Source organism: Gamsiella multidivaricata, assembly GCF_025024155.1.
Source record: "Gamsiella multidivaricata strain RSA 2152 chromosome Unknown BC939scaffold_33, whole genome shotgun sequence".
In the NCBI taxonomy this organism is placed as follows: Eukaryota; Fungi; Mortierellomycota; class Mortierellomycetes; order Mortierellales; family Mortierellaceae; genus Gamsiella; species Gamsiella multidivaricata.
In genome coordinates, this window is record NW_026251741.1 from 76,222 (window position 1) to 94,168 (window position 17,947).

The 17,947-nt window shown below is 48.3% G+C and overlaps 8 protein-coding genes across 8 annotated transcripts; 5 read left to right on the forward strand and 3 right to left on the reverse strand.

Moving 5' to 3' along the window:
* Positions 1–815: 815 nt before the first annotated feature.
* BC939DRAFT_477207 (COX15/CtaA family) lies at positions 816–1,371 on the reverse strand (the record flags this gene model as incomplete). Its single annotated transcript, XM_051558652.1, has 2 exons — positions 816–1,049; positions 1,153–1,371. The coding sequence occupies 2 exons, from the start codon at positions 1,369–1,371 to the stop codon at positions 816–818; spliced, it is 453 nt and encodes a 150-aa protein (XP_051412093.1).
* Positions 1,372–2,379: 1,008 nt separating this feature from the next.
* On the forward strand, positions 2,380–5,867 carry BC939DRAFT_528984 (uncharacterized protein; the record flags this gene model as incomplete). Its single annotated transcript, XM_051561483.1, has 2 exons — positions 2,380–2,606; positions 2,687–5,867. 2 exons carry the CDS (start codon positions 2,380–2,382, stop codon positions 5,865–5,867), a joined length of 3,408 nt encoding a protein of 1,135 aa, XP_051412094.1.
* Positions 5,868–6,146: 279 nt separating this feature from the next.
* BC939DRAFT_503237 (cytochrome oxidase assembly protein-domain-containing protein) lies at positions 6,147–7,182 on the reverse strand (the record flags this gene model as incomplete). The annotated part of the gene is made up of 5 exons (XM_051560379.1): positions 6,147–6,272; positions 6,387–6,650; positions 6,754–6,920; positions 7,018–7,027; positions 7,129–7,182. 5 exons carry the CDS (start codon positions 7,180–7,182, stop codon positions 6,147–6,149), a joined length of 621 nt encoding a protein of 206 aa, XP_051412095.1.
* A 760-nt stretch (positions 7,183–7,942) lies between these two features.
* Positions 7,943–9,293, forward strand: BC939DRAFT_162892 (uncharacterized protein). Its single transcript, XM_051550308.1, has 2 exons — positions 7,943–8,242; positions 8,323–9,293. The coding sequence occupies exons 1-2, from the start codon at positions 8,016–8,018 to the stop codon at positions 9,041–9,043; spliced, it is 948 nt and encodes a 315-aa protein (XP_051412096.1). The 5' UTR covers positions 7,943–8,015; the 3' UTR covers positions 9,044–9,293.
* BC939DRAFT_162888 (uncharacterized protein) lies at positions 9,294–10,612 on the forward strand. The gene has a single exon (XM_051550307.1). The coding sequence runs from the start codon at positions 9,543–9,545 to the stop codon at positions 10,554–10,556; it is 1,014 nt and encodes a 337-aa protein (XP_051412097.1). The 5' UTR covers positions 9,294–9,542; the 3' UTR covers positions 10,557–10,612.
* A 1,890-nt stretch (positions 10,613–12,502) lies between these two features.
* BC939DRAFT_477211 (uncharacterized protein) lies at positions 12,503–14,607 on the reverse strand (the record flags this gene model as incomplete). Its single annotated transcript, XM_051558653.1, has 6 exons — positions 12,503–12,832; positions 12,929–13,093; positions 13,201–13,284; positions 13,400–13,510; positions 13,774–13,987; positions 14,513–14,607. The coding sequence occupies 6 exons, from the start codon at positions 14,605–14,607 to the stop codon at positions 12,503–12,505; spliced, it is 999 nt and encodes a 332-aa protein (XP_051412098.1).
* A 1,023-nt stretch (positions 14,608–15,630) lies between these two features.
* Positions 15,631–16,151, forward strand: BC939DRAFT_477212 (uncharacterized protein; the record flags this gene model as incomplete). The annotated part of the gene is made up of 2 exons (XM_051558654.1): positions 15,631–15,722; positions 15,917–16,151. 2 exons carry the CDS (start codon positions 15,631–15,633, stop codon positions 16,149–16,151), a joined length of 327 nt encoding a protein of 108 aa, XP_051412099.1.
* A 1,122-nt stretch (positions 16,152–17,273) lies between these two features.
* Positions 17,274–17,700, forward strand: BC939DRAFT_385054 (protein FAM72; the record flags this gene model as incomplete). The annotated part of the gene is made up of 2 exons (XM_051551800.1): positions 17,274–17,401; positions 17,514–17,700. Coding segments are annotated over 2 exons (315 nt in total), but the record flags the coding sequence as incomplete, so codon positions are not given.
* Between the last annotated feature and the right edge of the window lie 247 nt (positions 17,701–17,947).

Here is a 17,947-nt window from a genome sequence, read left to right on the forward strand (position 1 = left end):
GCCCAGCTTCCTCAGCCCTGACCCAATTGGGGCTAAGCACGATTCTAAGAGCACGACACTCATGGCTGGTTGACAAAAGCATACTGACAATGCAGCCTATCTATGAGTTAGTAGGGCAGAAGAGGCGCAGAGAAACGAGTCGTGAATCATCTTTTATGCATCACCCCAGACTATGAGGTTCAACTGGTTTTCATACCTGTGGATTCCTTTCTGGTGGCGGGTGCGTCTGTGCTCTCGTGAGAATTACTGGACGACCGCTTTTCTTGGGGTTCTGTGCATCCAGTGGTCGCCTGATGGCTAGAACCTATAGGTGCATCACCACACCTTTGTTCATGAACACATTTCCGTCCCAGTGGGGCACAACTAGCATTCGAAGGGAATGCATTTTAAAGCTTTGCAGGTGCCGGTACCGTTACATATGTGATCAGCGCGTGGGGGAAAATAACCAAAGAAAGAAAAAAACCAAGGGAGCGAAGGATTAGTGATGTGGATCTTTAGGATAAAAAAAAGATACTGAAAGACTAATTCCTCTACCATGCCCCATAAGGAGAGGGAGTGCATCAGTTTAGCTGGTTGCTCTGAAATCGTCTTATCAATCAGCTTTATTACAGAAATCAGCAGTTTCCACTTCAACATCTTTTTCTTTGCTTGGTTCTTCATGTATACAAAGAAGCATTAAAAGTAAACAGGAGACAGCTTTATAGAAATGCAGATGTATGTAAGTTATGTAAGCTATATAAGCGTATTGTAAAGATAACATGTTCGATCTATGCACCATGGCTCTATTTCAAAGGGATCCTCTTGACGACGGGAACCTACTTCAAACTGTGCTTCAGGTACAGCGCTGCAGTCAAGAGCGTCAGCGATCCAGCCTGATGGTTAGTGCCAACCGAGACTGGGACCATGTACAACAGGGTCATAATGCCAAGTCCGACTTGAGAGCAGGCGACTCCCATCAGCGCATTCACACCAAGGCGTATATGAGGAGGTAGAGGCAGTGCACGCGAGTACAGAAACAAAGAAGTAACAGCAGTGAATGTCGTCGTAGCCTAGTTCCGGGCCATAGTATTGTGTCAATAAATCAAGTTAGACCAAGGACGATGACAATGAATGCCATCAACTGCTATAAACAAAAACGAGAGAACGACTTACGAGAGTACTGTGGTTGAACTGGACGGCGACCTGGCTGTCAAACATGTTTTTCCAGAGTCCGATCGTAGGGTGATCGTCCTTGTGCAGAAAACTGTCATCGAACAGTTCCCTCATAAGAGGCACCAGACGGCCACCCATCAACGGGAACTCATTGCAAACCAAACCAGCTACGAGCGCACCAGAAAATGACAGCCAAGGACACAAGAGTAACAGTGTCATAGGTACCACCCTTGAAGTGCTTCAGCACCGGGTTGTTGATTATACCAGCCAAAGACTGCGAGAATGAGGAAAAAGTGTCGTAGCACAAAGTGTTAGCTGCAGGTTGTGCAAATGGAAGCTTACAAAGCAGGCAGGAGCAGAGCCATGGATATATACCTTATAAGCGCCCTTGGAAATCTTGTAGTCCGCTGGAACCTTCAGTCCAATCATCACTGCACCCGTGTAGATCAAGAACGCGCTTTCCAAGTGAGCCGCCAAGCGATACTGTGTGAAAATGGTGTGGATTCAAGCCAAAATGTATGCAAGCAGACACCATCGAACTACTGGGAGAAAGTATCGGAGAAAAAAGTAAAAAGAGCCAACAATGGCGGGCGGTCTTGTTCTTTTTTGCTACTTTCCAAGCATCTTGGCAGAAAACCTTATTAATGATTCACGCATTATTGCTGTCTGCAACACAGTGCTTGAGTAAAGGGAGAGATGCCATCATTGCTCAGGCCGGTACCGACTCATGGGTATCTGCCGTGATCTGTATCCATGGGTGTCTTTCCAGGCACCGAGGCGGCCCAGACTTGGCATTCGAGAGTGTTTCCAGGCCAAGGATCGGAGACAGAGTAATTGCTTTTCGATGGCCATCCTTGGCATGTCGCTTGAGCTATATGCAGAATGTGTTGAACAGGTGTAGTCCTCAGTTTCGGCTTGATTCGTTTTTGTAGTGTGATTTTGCCGCCACTCGAACACCGGTTAGAGGAACGATACTCAGCAGTCTTTCCTATTTCTATGCACCAATGCTGCTGCCTAGCACCATCACTTCATCGTGCATGGTCTAAGAGCTGTGGGCTGTGCACGTCTTTTTCTTTAGTTGGTTGTTTGTTTTCAGGGACAGACGGCAAGACTGCTCCCAATGTTACACCAAGATTTTGATTCTTCGCCATTGCCTCTTATTGTTTTTCTGTTTTCTTTCCGTTCTTCACTCCCGACCGCCCATCCTCTTGCCTTGCGAACGTTACCATGACACTCGATGTTACGGGCCTGCACCCCTCGCAGGCTTTTCGACTGCATACACCCCCAGGTTCATCCACACAAGCCGATATCGTCAAGGTCAAAACACGAATTGACACCAACACTGGCCGACACATAGTTTTGTGGAAGGACGTTAAGAGCTATTTCAAGAACGCCAAATGCGCAATGAAAGCCGGAGAAATAGTAGCGTTTCTGGCCGACGAAAACTTGGGCCGGTAAGTTGTGAGGGGAAAGCAGATGACCATTGGCTATAACGCCGCTGCTAATTGCTATCATTCTCTATTCTAAACTGTAGCCTAAAGCCTCGGAGGATCGATCATCATCCTGGAGTTGTGCTCGATGTGGTTGTCGACAGTGCCAGAAAAAATACCATCGATCGTGCAAGGGAGAAAGAGTCCCTCCGGCAAGCCGTATTCACAGGGCCAGCCGCTCCCTCTTCCGCTATGGGTATGCCAACCAAGGCCATTGACCTCTTGCGATACACCTCGTCCTCGTATGCGGCTGCTGATGAGGCAGAATCTGTTACACAACAAGTCACTGACCTCTCCATATCGGACCAGACGTCCTCGAACAAATGTCCCGTTGTCTGTTTAACCGAGATGACACAGCAGCTGACCATGTCTTCCCAGGCCTGCCTCAGCCAGTACACTTTGCAGCTTCGGGACATCCAGCGCGGTCAAAATGACATTGTCGCAGAAGTGCGCAAGAATAGGTCTCTTCAAGAGCAGATATTCCTATTACAGCAGCAGATGGACGAGAAGGACAGGATTGCGCAAAAGCAGCTGTTGGAGGCACAGCAGCAGTTACTGGAGAATCAGGAGCAAATTCTCCAGACGCAACAACAGGCCCTCGATCGCTTAGCCATCATCCAAAGCCGTGTCCAGGCCGTCCTTACACAGACCTACGAACTCCACGAGTACCCTATTCCACGACTCTTCATTGTTCTTCCAAAGGCATCAAGGCGTCGTGACAAGCTGCTCAATCCTTTCTCGGACCAGTATCGTCTTTATTTCTTGTGTGAATGCGGCTCTCACACCATGTCCGAGGGAACCAAGATACCGCACAAGGTCCACCTGGCCAAGCACGAAGGATATGACCTGAGCCGTCCGAACGAGTTCTTTAAGAAGTACGGATTCTATGTCCTGACATTGATGCAGATGATCAAGTATGGGATCACAATTGCCGGGGTGGTTGTGCCATCGCTGGCGCATTTCAAGATTGTAGATGGAATCGATGCGGTCCAGGAGCAGCTCCAGTTTGTGAAAGAGAACTTTGGACAACTGGTAGACAATACGATCGACTTTATTGAGGACCAGCAGCAAAATAACAAGGATAATAAGGACGGGGTATACGCGGCTGAAGGACAGACGAGGATGGACAAACTTGAGGTCCTGGAAGGAGCAGATCTTCGACAGCTGGAGTCGTACCTGAGAGTCCAGGATAAGGGCCGCACTCTAGGCAATCTGTACCGGACCGTCACTGAGGAGGGACATGTCAAATGGGTGTGCATCGATCACTTCCGTGAGAACTATCGAGAGTCGGCAGTGCAGCAGTTGAGAGATGTGGTGGCAGTCAACTCTGGGGCTTTCGATGAGGAACAGAGCAGGGTCTATATCTTTCTGAGGTCCGCTCTCCAAGCAAAGGAGTTCTACGAGGCACTGGTCAAAGCACGAAGGGTCCATGAGCTGACAGTAGAGCTGCAGTGGGGTATGACATTGGACGATCATCGGAAGTTCCGTTCTGCTATCACGAATGCGAACGTATCTTGTCTGACAATGATCATATTCAGAATGAAAAGGCCAGCATTGGATCTTATCAACCGCTATCGACGCTTTGATCCGATCATGGGGCTCCTGTCGGACAGGCGACTCCAAGCTTTCACACTAGAAGGATCTGAAAACTTCTTCTCTCGGACCAGCACTTCCTTTATCAGGCCCGCTCCTCAACTTCGAACTCTGTCTATACAACCCATACACCTTGAAGATACCGCGTCCCAGACAACATTCGCCAGACTTCTTCAGAACTGTCCCAATCTGACAAAGCTGCAGCTTGGAACATGGGACTTGAGCACCATCTTCGATATAGTTATGCATAATATCAAGCATTTGTCAAATCTTAAAGAGCTAGGACTATTCCATGGGAGATCTTCAGAGGACCATATCGTCATCGACCTCCTCAAAGGCGAGGTTCAGGGTGCGTGGGCCAAATTAGCCATCATCACGTCTTTTGAACCATCGTATCTGCAGTTTTTTCGGAGAGGACTACTCACTCAACTGACGATTACGAATACCGTTATTGATCAAGCGAAGGGATCACTTCCAGAGATCATACACAGGAATCCAAGGCTCTTGGAAGTCAAGCTCAGTTGCCGATGTGCGCAATTCCTTGGGATGCTCAACCTGATTATATCGGGGAGAAAGCGAGGGAGGGCAGATGGATACGTCTATGCACCATTACGACTCGACTTTACAAACTATTCCGACGACATAGCCGATGATTGTATCATCTCTGCTGTACATCTATCGGAGCGGTCTGATGCGCTCGACATGTCCACCGACATCAGACTGAGGTTTGGATCGCGGCCTGATCATAACTATCTCTCCTCGCTAATCAACCGATACGGATGGTCCATCAAGATACTGGATACCCTATCTGGAGAGCTCAGCGATGATATTGCTCAACAATTGGACAAGTCAACGGAAGAGAAGGGGTCTAGGATCACAACTCTTATGTTGGACACATATGGTCTGTCTTCTGCGGGTCTGGAGTGCATGGCTCGAGTCATGGATCGGTCGGGCTACCTGCAGGAGTTCCAGCTCTACGTCCGTAACCCGTTGATTAACGATGCAGTGGAGAGCCGACTGCTTCATAGGCATAGGGAGGTGTTGACTGGGTTGAGAGTGCATGTAGCATCGCACGATTCACATATCCCATGGCTTGCGGAAACCTTCTTGTCAAGACGTGATGTGCGACGACTGAAATATCTTCATTTCATGTGCTTGCACAGCAAAGTCATCTTCCCACAAGAATACGTTCCTTGGCTCGCTGCAATGGTCTCCTCTTCAAGCGATCCATTCATCCATGAGTCTTCCTCACCACAGAGCCTCACAAATCCCCAGGCGCTGCCATCGACCGAGTCTGCTGCTGATACTTCGACAGCATGGGAGCCATTACAGGAGTTCAGACTGTCTGGATTTTCACTTGAGCCGGAAGACTGGAAGACGATTATCGAGGCGCTTGATTTTTCTAAACTGAGGACACTAAGACTTTCCAGGAGCAACTTTTCAATCGAGCAGTTCAAGACTCTGGTCGATTGCATCTCAGACGCTGGTCCTGATGTGCCGCTAGAACATGTCGACTTTCGTGGATCAGATCTTTCTGTACAAAGGATGCCTTCCGAGATGCAGCAGCTACGCAAGACACTTAATGAGAAAGCGCCCCAAATCAGTCTTTATATTAATGTTTTTAAGCAATAAAAATTGTACCCAAACGGGAATAAAGATCCAGAAGCCTCCTTTCTTGTTTATGGGTGAAACTGCGCCTACTTTATTCAGCAACTTGCAGCAGCAGTTTCGATACGCTCCCGACGCAGCGGGGAAGCTCTACCCTTTCGGGAAGAGAAGACGTACCTGATTGACTGTACTTTCTGTCGCTGCGGGGCAGATACTGGTACTGTCGCATTTGTGATCAATGCGCGGAAGAAACAACCGAAGATAGAGAAAGAGAAAATAAACGTTGCCGAATGACTAATTTCTCTACCATGTCCCATAAGGATAGAGATGCATCAGTTTAACTGGTTGTTCTGCAATCATCTTGTCAATCAACTTTATCACAACATTCAACAATTTCGTCTGCAGCATCTTTTTCTTTGCTTGGTTCTTCTTCATGTACACAAAGAAGCATTAAGAATAAACAGGAAACAGCTTTATAGAAATGCAGATGTATGTAAGCGTCTTGTAAAAATAACATGTTCGATCTATGCACCATGGCTCCACTTCAAAGAGATCTTCTTGACGACAGGGGCCTTCTTCAGACTGTGCATCAGGTGCAGCGCTGTAGTCAAATAGCGTCAATGATCCAGCCTGATAGTCAGTGCCAACCGAGACTGGGACCATGTACAACAGGGTCATAATGCCAAGTCCGACTTGAGAGCAGGCGACTCCCATCAGCGCATTCACACCAAGGCGTATATGAGGAGGTAGAGGCAGTGCACGCGAGTACAGAAACAAAGAAGTAACAGCAGTGAATGTCGTCGTAGCCTAGTTCCGGGCCATAGTATTGTGTCAATAAATCAAGTTAGACCAAGGACGATGACAATGAATGCCATCAACTGCTATAAACAAAAACGAGAGAACGACTTACGAGAGTACTGTGGTTGAACTGGACGGCGACCTGGCTGTCAAACATGTTTTTCCAGAGTCCGATCGTAGGGTGATCGTCCTTGTGCAGAAAACTGTCATCGAACAGTTCCCTCATAAGAGGCACCAGACGGCCACCCATCAACGGGAACTCATTGCAAACCAAACCAGCTACGAGCGCACCAGAAAATGACAGCCAAGGACACAAGAGTAACAGTGTCATAGGTACCACCCTTGAAGTGCTTCAGCACCGGGTTGTTGATTATACCAGCCAAAGACTGCGAGAATGAGGAAAAAGTGTCGTAGCACAAAGTGTTAGCTGCAGGTTGTGCAAATGGAAGCTTACAAAGCAGGCAGGAGCAGAGCCATGGATATATACCTTATAAGCGCCCTTGGAAATCTTGTAGTCCGCTGGAACCTTCAGTCCAATCATCACTGCACCCGTGTAGATCAAGAACGCGCTTTCCAAGTGAGCCGCCAAGCGATACTGTGTGAAAATGGTGTGGATTCAAGCCAAAATGTATGCAAGCAGACACCATCGAACTACTGGGAGAAAGTATCGGAGAAAAAAGTAAAAAGAGCCAACAATGGCGGGCGGTCTTGTTCTTTTTTGCTACTTTCCAAGCATCTTGGCAGAAAACCTTATTAATGATTCACGCATTATTGCTGTCTGCAACACAGTGCTTGAGTAAAGGGAGAGATGCCATCATTGCTCAGGCCGGTACCGACTCATGGGTATCTGCCGTGATCTGTATCCATGGGTGTCTTTCCAGGCACCGAGGCGGCCCAGACTTGGCATTCGAGAGTGTTTCCAGGCCAAGGATCGGAGACAGAGTAATTGCTTTTCGATAGCCATCCTTAGCATGTCGCTTGAGCTATGTGCAGACTGCGTTGAACAGGTGTAGTTCTCAGTTTCGGCTTGATTCGTGAACGCGTTTTTGGTGGTGTGGTTTTGTCGCCACTCGAGCATCGGTTAGAGAAATGATGCTCAGCGGTTCTTACTATTTCTACGCGCCAATGCTGCTGCCTAGCACCATCGCTTCTCCGTGCATGGTCTAAGAGCTGTGGGCTGTGCACGTCTTTTTCTTTAGTTGGTTGTTTGTTTCCGGGAATGTATGGCAATACTGTCTCCAATGTTGCACCAAGATTTTGTTCCTTCGCCAACCTCGCCAACCTCACCAACCTCGCCATTGCCTCTTATTGCTTTTCTGTTTTCTTTCCTTCCTTCACTTCCCTCGCCCATCCTCTTGCCTCACAAACATTACCATGACACTCGATGTTACGGGCCTGCACCCCTCGCAGGCTTTTCGACTGCATACACCCCCAGGTTCATCCATACAAGCCGATATCGTCAAGGTCAAAGCACGACTCGACACCAATACCGGCCAACACATCGTTTTATGGAGGGATGTCCTGCTTTATTTCAAGAATGCTCAGTGTGCCATGAAAGCCGGAGAAATAGTAGCGTTCCTGACCGACGACAACTTTGCCAGGTAAGTTGTGGAGGGATAGCAAATGACCATTGGCTATAACGTCGTTGCTAATCGCTACCATTCTCTATTCTAAACTGTAGCCTTAAGCCTCGGAGGATCAACCATCATCCTGGAGTTGTGCTCGATGTGGTTGTCGACAGTGCCAGAAAAAATACCATCGATCGTGCAAGGGAGAAAGAGTCCCTCCGGCAAGCCGTATTCACAGGGCCAGCCGCTCCCTCTTCCGCTATGGGTATGCCAACCAAGGCCATTGACCTCTTGCGATACACCTCGTCCTCGTATGCGGCTGCTGATGAGGCAGAATCTGTTACACAACAAGTCACTGACCTCTCCATATTCGACCAGACGTCCTCGGACAAAGGTCCCGTTGTCTACTTAACCGAGAAGGCACCGCAGCTGACCATGTCTCCCCAGGCCTACCTCAACCAGTACACTTTGCAGCTTCGGGACATCCAGCGCGGTCAAAATGACATTGTCGCAGAAGTGCGCAAGAATAGGTCTCTTCAAGAGCAGATGTTTCTATTGCAGCAGCAGATGGATGAGAAGCAGGTGCAAATGCTTCAGATGCAAAAGCAGGCCCTCGATCACTTAACCATCATCCAAAGCCGTGTCCAGACCGTCCTTACACAGACCTATGAGCTCCACGAGTATCCTATTCCACGGCTCTTCATTGTTCTTCCAAAGGCATCAAGGCGTCGTGACAAGCTGCTCAATCCTTTCTCGGACCAGTATCGTCTTTATTTCTTGTGTGAATGTGGCTCTCACACCATGTCTAAGGGAGGGAACCAAGATACCAAATGAGATCCACCTGGCCAAGCACGAAGGATATGACCTGAGCCGTCCGAACGAGTTCTTTGAAAAGTACGGATCCTATGTCCTGATGCTGATGCAGACGATCAAGTATGGGATCAAAATTGCCAGGGTGGTTGTACCACAGTTGGCACATTTCAAGATTACAGATGGAATCAAGGCGGTCGAGGAACAACTCAAGTTTGTGAAAAAGAACTTTGGACAACTGATAGACAATACAATCGGCTTTATTGAAGGCCAACAGCAAAATAACAAGGATAACAAGGACGGGGTATACGCGGCTGAAGGACAGACGAGGATGGATGAAGTTGAGGTCCTGGAAGGAGCAGATCTTCGACAGCTGGAGTCGTACCTGAGAGTCCAGGATGAGGGGCGCACTCTAGGCAACCTGTACAGGATCGTCACTGAGGAAGGACACGTCAAATGGGTGTGCATCGATCATTACCGTGAGAACTATCGATAGTCGGCAGTGCAGCAGTTGAGAGATGTAATGGAAGTCAACTCTGGGGGTTTCGATGAAGAGCAGGGCTGGATTGTGATCAGTCTGAGATCTCCCACAGGGGCAAAGCAATTCTACGAGACGCTGGTCAAAGCACGAAGGGTTCATGAACTGACAGTAAGGCTACAGTGGGATACGACACTGGACGACCATCGGAAATTCCGCTCCGCTATCACGAATACAAACATAGCTTGTATGGCAATGAGCACGCTCAATAGTAAAGGACCAGCATTGGATTTTATCAACCGCTATCGACGCTTTGATCCGATCATGGAGCTCCTGTCGGACAGGCGACTCCAAGCTGTCACACTAGAAGGATCTGAAAACTTCTTCTCCCAGATCAGCAGTTCCTCCATCAGGCCCGCTCCTCAACTTCGAACTCTGTCTATGCATCCTATTCACCTCGAGGACGCCGCGTCGCAGGCAGCATTCGCCAGACTTCTTCAGAGCTGTCCCAATTTAACAAGGCTGCAGCTTGGAACAAGGGAGCCGGGTACCACCTTCGATATAGTTATGCATAATGTCGAGCATTTGTCAAACCTCAAAGTACTGGAACTCTTCCGTTGGGGATCTCCAAAGGACCATATCATCATCGATCTTCTCAAGGGCAACGTTCAGGGCGCATGGGTCGAATTAAGTGACGCTTGGCTTTATGAACCATCGTATATGCAGTTTTTACGGAAAGGTCTACTCACTCAACTGACGATTACGAATACCGTTATTGATCAAGCGATGGAATTACTTCCAGATCTCCTATACAGAAATCCAAGGCTCTTGGAACTCAAGCTCAGTAGCCGATCCACGCGATTTCTTGAGATGCTCGACCTGATTATATCGGGGAGAAAGCGAGGGAGGGCGAAGGGATACATTTACGCATCATTGCGATTCGACTTTGCAACCCATTCCTACGACACATACGATGATCGCATCATCTCCGTTGTACACCTCTCGGACTCCGATGTACTCGACATGTCTACCGACATCAGACTGAGGTCTGGATCGTGACCTGATCAGGACTATTTTTCCTCGCTGGTGTACCGATACGGATGGTCCATTAAGATGCTGGATACATTATATGGAGTGTCCCTCGATGATATTTCTCAGCAACTAGATAAGTCAACGCAAGAGAAGGGATCCAGGATCACAACTCTTAAGCTGAGCGCATGTTGGCTGTCCTCTGTGGGTTTGGAGTGCATGGAACGAGTCATGGATCGGTCGAGCTACCTGCAGGAGCTCCAGCTCTACGTTCGTAGACCGTTGGTTGACGATGCAGCGGAGAGCCGGCTGCTTCATAGGCACAGGGAGGCGTTGACTGGGCTGGGGGTGTATGAAACGTCGCACGATTCATCTATCCCACGGCTTGCGAAAACCCTCTTGTCAAGACGCGATGTGCGACGACTGAAGTGTCTTCATTTCATGGGCTGGTTCAACAAACCGTCTTCCCACAAGAATACGTTTCTTGGCTCGCTGCAATGGTCTCCTCTTTAAGCGATCCATCCATCCATGAGTCTTCCTCACCACAGAGTCTCACAAGTTCCCAGGTACCGCCATTGGCCGAGGCTGCTGCTGATACTCCGATGTCATGGAAACCATTGCAGAAGTTTAGACTGTCTGGATTTTCACTTGAACCGAAAGTCTGGAAGATAATTATCGAGGCGCTTGATTTTTCTAGCCTGAAGACATTAGGCTTTTTCAGGAGCAACTTTTCAATCGAGCAATTCAAGACTCTCGTCGATCGCATCCCAGACGACGACTCTAATGTACCGCTAAAACATATCGACTTTCATGAATCAACTCTTTCTCGACAAAGGATGTCTTCCGAGATGCAGCAGCTACGCAAGATACTTAATGAGAAAGTGCCCCAAATCAAACTTTTATATTGCAATAAAAATTATACCCAACGGAAATAAGATCCAGAAGCCTCCTTCCTTGTTTCTGGGTGAAACTACGCCGACTGTATTCAGCAACTTGCAGCAGCTACTGCGTCGAGGCGCAAAAGCCTGTTTTTATCTGCATTCTCCTGACATCCCGGTGCAATGGGAAAGCTCTATCCTTTCAGGAAGAGAAGACGTACCTGATTGACTATGCCTCCTGTCGCTGTTGGACAGATACCGGTACTGTCGCATTTGTGATCAATACGCAGAAGAAATAATCGACTAATTTCTCTACCATGTCCCATAAGGATAGGGATGCATCAGTTTAACTGGTTGTTCTGCAATCATCTTGTCAATCAACTTTATCACAGCAATCAGCAATTTCCTCTGCAACATCCTTTCTTTGCTTGGCTCTTCTTCATGTATACAAAGAAGATTAAGAATAAACAGAAAACAGCTTTACAGAAATGTGGATGTATGTAAGCGTCTTGTAAGAATAACATGTTCGATCTATGCACCATGGCTCTATTTCAAAGGAGTCCTCTTGACGACAGGAACCTTCTTCAGGCTGTATCAAGTATAGTGCTGAGGTCAAATAGCGTCAGCGATCCAGCCTGATGAGCGGTGTCGAGTGAAACGAGAACCAGGGTCGGAATTGCTAAATCCGACGGACGTTCCTAATACGGCAGTCAAGAACGCAAAACAAGGCCTACGACTATGGGCACCGTTCTTGATTCGAACCATAGCTTTTCAGAGTTTGCTGTCACTTCCTTATTGCCGTTCCGACCGCGAGAGCACACTGCTGTAGGGTATTGCGCTGAGGGTTGAGAGTGCTCGTCAACAGCTTGTTGTGCCCCTCTTTCATCTACTACTCTGTTACAGCGAGTTCAATAATGGTCATGACAATAAAAAGAACGCGCACGTCGAAGATGTAGATAAAACTTTATGGTTAAAAAAGAACAAATGAAAAATAGGCTAAGCACAGACAAGGGTGGAAAACCACCAATAAAAAATGACTTTGTGAGGGTGTCCCTGATTTGTTTCCCCTCTGTCGTTTTTCCTCTCAGCTCCTCCAGTCTATTGTGTCTTTGCGGCTGCGCGGACGGGATCAAAATAAGGGTGCTCCATCGCCTCTGCTGCAGTTAGGCGTTCCTGGTGATCATATCGGACCAACTTGTCCAAAAAGTCGATCGCCGCGTTCGAGACAAAGCGCTGGTTCTCTGGTGTCACAAATTTGCTCCATGGCTTGCGAGGATATCTGCCCAGAATCTCGTCGTACTGCACATCCAATTCCAGATCATACTTCTCCAGATAAGCAAACAACTCATTCGTTCCGAGCACTCGCGCAATCTTGACCAACTGGTCATAGTTGTCGTGTCCATGGAAGAATGGCTCCTTGCGGAAGATCTGATAGTCGTAAACAAAAAAAACACACTCACGTCAGTATCTCAGTCACCGCTAAAAAAACATGCCTATGCATAGACCGGCTACATGTCGACCTACCATGCTTGCAAACATGGCACCCAAGCTCCACATGTCGAGAGAATAGTCGTATTCCTGGAAATCGACCAACAGTTCCGGTCCTTTGAAATAGCGCGATGCAACACGAACATTATATTCCGTGCCAGGATGATAAAACTCTGCAAGGCCCCAATCAATCAGACGAAGCTATTATCAATAATGAAAATTTGTGAGCGCCATAATCCTCCATTCTTGTCATCCTAACATATGATCGCAGCACAAACTCATGCTGCTGACATGGGATTGCCGTATACCTTGCGCTTCTCATGTTCGATCATGACATTGTGGGGTTTGACATCGCGATGCATAATACCCTTCGAGTGGCAGAAGTCCAAGGCCTAGAAGGTGTAGATTGGATGGACAAATATGATTAGTTGGTCCGTGCGATATGCAAACCCTTGCGAAACAGCTGCAGCGCCCATGCATATAAGTATTCTTTAATGTTCCTGTTACCTTCAACAGCTCGAAAATGTAGTAGCGCACGTCAAAGTCCGTAAACTTGGGATAGAGAATCTTGAAGTCCGTGTTGTTGACGCACTCGAAAATCAGTGAAGGTGTCTTTGACTATGTTGCATGAAAAAAATAAAAGGCCCAATTCTTTGAGTTAAATTTCAATAACAATTGAAAACTTCCATTTTTTGCCGGCACCGTCTCGCCTCTTGGTTCTGGAAGCCTTGCTTCAACCATGCAGTGCTGTTTGAAGCGGCGATTTCAAAAAAAAATAAAAAATCCACTGATAGCAAAGCACCAATTGAATCGCGTCATCGCCACTAGTCAAGGCTCCACATTTCCGCCAAGACATCTTCCATGCGTCGATTAGTCCATACCTGGGGATCACGAACGACATCGAAGAGAGTGATCACGTTGGGTCCGCCAGCCAGGTTCTGAAGAATCTTGATCTCGCGCTTGATCTTCTTTTTCTTGACGGGCTTCAGGACCTTGATACAACACTTTTCGTTGTTTACAGTGTTGAAGCCCTCAAAGACTTCCGAGTATTTGCCGCGTCCAACCTTGCGAATGATCTCGTAGTTGTCCTGGACACTAATACGATATCAAATACGAAGGTGACAACGAGTTAACAATGGAGAGATTGTGAAGCAAGCCGTCAATCCGCCATCATAAAAGAACAAAGGGGCAAAGAGATGAGGGTCTATGGAGGATCAGACCGTAATTACAGCTCAGATATACCAAATCAGACGAATTTCTCTTCAACCGCACCATAAAAAACAAACACGCACTCAAAGCTGAAAGGAGATGAACAGAAGCGCAGTGAATGCTTTTTTGCCACTGTCCTTTCGCTCTGATTCCTGATATTGGTCGGTTCATCTTTTGTGCTACTACTAAAGACGACTAGGCGCCGAGACGAAGCAATATAAGAGCCCCATGTTTTCCGATAGATAAGGATAGTTGCTACCGGAGTTACCGCAAGATCAGGCTGAGCGAGAGATGATGACTGAAAGCAGAAAAAAAAAAAAGGCCGCCATGTCTGCTCCTTGTATGGTCCTCGGAGCAGGTGGTTACTGGAGACCCATCGGGTCAAGTTCAAGTTGACATATTGGTGCTTACCCCCATTGGACTTGGAGATTGTCGTAGTCCCAGTACTCCTTCGGATGAGTCTCGTTGACGTTCGCATACACACGTGCGACGCTTCCAGTTGGCATTGTCGTAATATATTGCAGCTCCGGATCCGCAGCCCGCTTGGTTGTTTTCTGCTTTTACAACAAAACTTGACGGACGATAGGCGTCTGATGAGCGAAGAAGAAGAGGGAAGAGAAGGAGGTAGGGGATGGCGGGGAGAAGCAAAGAGAGGGATGGAGGATTGGACTCGAGAACAACAACAAAAAACCAGCGCTCAGCTCAGCCTGTATGAAGACTGCAATGGGTAAAAGACGAAGAGAGAGAAAAAAATCGTTTGTCATGTGACGAGCTGACCTGTCATTGGCTGGACAGTCCTCAGCGTGTTCTGAGTACTCTGGAAAAGCGAAAACGCATAAGGGCGGATAAAGCGGGGCAACAAATCCCTGGGCAGGGAGACCAAAGCGCGTCCTTGAGGTAAATACCTGGCGCGCAGACAAGTTGGAAAGCTCTGGCGAAGTAGATATGACGCACCCAATCACTTGGCCACGCTCCTCCACCCTCCGCCACTAATTAGGCACGAACGGCGGATTGTCCCTAAAAGGATACACATCCAAAGAGGAAATGTCTCGCCCATTTGTGCGCCTCGAAGCTGGCCTATATCATATTGATCGTCCTCTCCAGACACATAGAGCGGCATTGGGCACCAGTACGTGCGCAGAAATGCCAAACCGATGCGGTTTGATGACGAGCATCTCTATATGTTCCCAGTCCGTGACATGTCGCTATAGGGGATGCCTTACGCGTTCGAGAAAAATAGTTCCAAGTTCGCGTAGTTTTAGGCCTAGTCGCCTTTTGTGACACGAATCAATTTCTGCCAAAACGGTTTCCCAAAGGGAGCACCTGATACCTTTTGCGGCCCGGGGCAGCCTCGACGGATCTTATATAAAGAGGCCCTTGCTCGCCTTCACCTTCTCTTTTCTTCAACAACCCACCTTCCCTTTCCTGACCCCAAACATATCCCTCCAGTTTAGCTGACTCCTCAGTTCCTCGTTTCCACCTAGGCACCTTTGCTCAATCCTCACACTTTCCACGTCCCTTTCCTCATCATGGGTAAAAAAGCCGCTGCCGCCGCCGATGTTTCGAAGAAGAACTGCGCCTGTGGTCGTCATGCCATGGGAGACAAGGAGCCCTGCCGCTTGTAAGTGTTCATCCTCTATCACAACTACACTTTTCCCCTCTTTCAAAAGGGGCGTCGTCGTGTGAGGCGACTGCTCACCTATTAAAGGTTTCTACCCCACATTTTTCTTTCATGATTTTGTGTTGGTCGTTTAGAAAGGGAAATTGTATGGATAAATACTGACATCCACAGCATCATTTTTCAATATGATGTAGCTGCCCTCGGGTCGTCTGCGATAGTTGCCGAGAGGAGTACTGCTGTGGCCCCATCTGCGAAAAGTGCAACGAGGACCGCGAGCACCTGATGCAATGCGACAAGTGCGAGGCTCCTGTGTGCGAAAAGTGCATCGTCATCACCAAAGGTGCCCGCGAAGGCAATTCCTGCAAGAATTGCAAGAAGAGCGCTGTCCACGTTGGAGCCGAGGCCCAGCCTGCCGGCATCACCGTCTAGAGATGCATACAGTGGAGGACACGAGTACGAGTCAAACATGCGACAGAGAGCGAAGCGCGGTTCTTGCACACTGGACAGCCTATCGTCTTGTGCGTTCTTGCGACTCTTTCTTTCTACATTGTACATCCTACTATTCCAAGACTATCTATATTTTGTACATAATCCGCCACAAGAAAAGAAGAAGAAAAGAAAAGAAGAGAAAAAAGAAAAGAAAAAAGAAAGAAAAGACCACGGCTACAAGTTTTGGTCAATTGAGCAATAAAGCGAAAGTGTTTCCCCCCCGCAAGTGCGACTTTGGGATTGTTTGAGAGAAAAGAACGGCAGAGAGGAGAGTTTGCATGAACCGCGTGATATGTAGTCTAGTCTAGTGCTGGTTCCCGTTTTTGTCATTAGCCGAAGGGAGATGAGATGCACAACAGCAGGCATGTGCAGTGTGTTGTGTATCTGAGCATCGTCTGTGCACTGCGTCGCTCCAATCACACCGCAGCACAGACCGTTCATTTCTTACCCCCACCCCCTCCTCCTCCACCAGTCCCAACTGCTGCAGCTGCTGCCACTGCCTATTGACCGATGTTTCTCTTTTTTTTTCTTTTTTTTTTTGGCGCGACAGAGAGTGGGGGCGCCAGATCGGTAGTCCTCGCTTGAATCACTTCTTTACCCTGCTAATTCTTTCGCTAATGACCCCTCAGTATGCCACACACCATCCGTGGTTTCTTCCTCAGCACTAACCCCTCCAGCACCAACCAGTACCCCTACAGCACCAGCCACAGCCCCATTGCCGCATCAAGCAGAGCCAGTAGTGTCTTCAACACCACATACACCACCAATCCATCCTCCCTTCCCAGCTACTCCTACACAACCCGGCTTCTAGGTCGTGCCCCACCCTCGCCCTTACCATCATCCATCTCTGCCGCCCTAGCCTCGGCAACCTCTGCTTCTCAGATGCCTCAGTACCCACCGCTTCAGTACCAGCATTACGCTAACAGCGCCGCCAACAACTCGTCTGGCGCCAGCACCTATATTAGCGCAGGCTACAGCTCTGTATATTATGGAGCTGGCAACAGCGACCAATATAATGCAGGTTACAGCAGCCGCTATGTCGCCTCGAGCGGAAGCGGAAGCCAGTCCAAGACGGTCTGTCGCATGGATTGCCGGTACTGCTCTGCAGTAGTGTGCTTGCGAGGAATGAAAGCCATGCTGCTGGCCGACACCTCGGTGGAGCTCTACTCAACAGATCATCCTCCAGGCTCGTACGTTTTGTTATATCATGTTATCATGTTTGTGTAAACATTACAGGAATGAACAAGTTCGCAGAACTTGTCTCTCATCTCACAGTCATTTGCCACTAACTCTTTTCTGTAGGGTCCAATTAATCGAAAGGGATTACTCCACCTCCAATTGCCGGTGCAAGATCAGAGATGTCGCCTGCCGCGTCTGCGGAAACGTGGTTGGATACCACATCACTCAGCCCTGCCAGCAATGCCTTAAGGCGCCCAACAACGGCCACTTTTGGATGTTTCACACAGAGGGTGTCATTGGACAGGAGCGACTGAACATGGATCTTGGGAAACTTGCTCAAGAGCTGGTCGGCTCCCCTCAATCAACCGGCCAGCAGCGTACTTTGACGGGAAATCGCACCAACAGTAGCCTCGGTAGTAGTCCATCTATGGCCACGAGCCAGGCTCCTCGTTCAGAGGCTGAAACTACGAGGATGACATCGTTGACAAGATCGCAACAAGGTCAACAGCACAGAGCGGCCTCACTAAACCCCATTACTTCAACACTGTCAACCCCCA

Excerpts from the sequence above, each read along its gene's own strand:
- BC939DRAFT_162892 (XM_051550308.1), top strand. The coding sequence starts at position 8,016 with ATGACACTCGATGTTACGGGCCTGCACCCCTCGCAGGCTTTTCGACTG. Across the intron at positions 8,243-8,322 it reads ACCGACGACAACTTTGCCAG|CCTTAAGCCTCGGAGGATCA; the intron begins GTAAGTTGTGGA and ends TCTAAACTGTAG.
- BC939DRAFT_162888 (XM_051550307.1), top strand. The coding sequence starts at position 9,543 with ATGGAAGTCAACTCTGGGGGTTTCGATGAAGAGCAGGGCTGGATTGTG.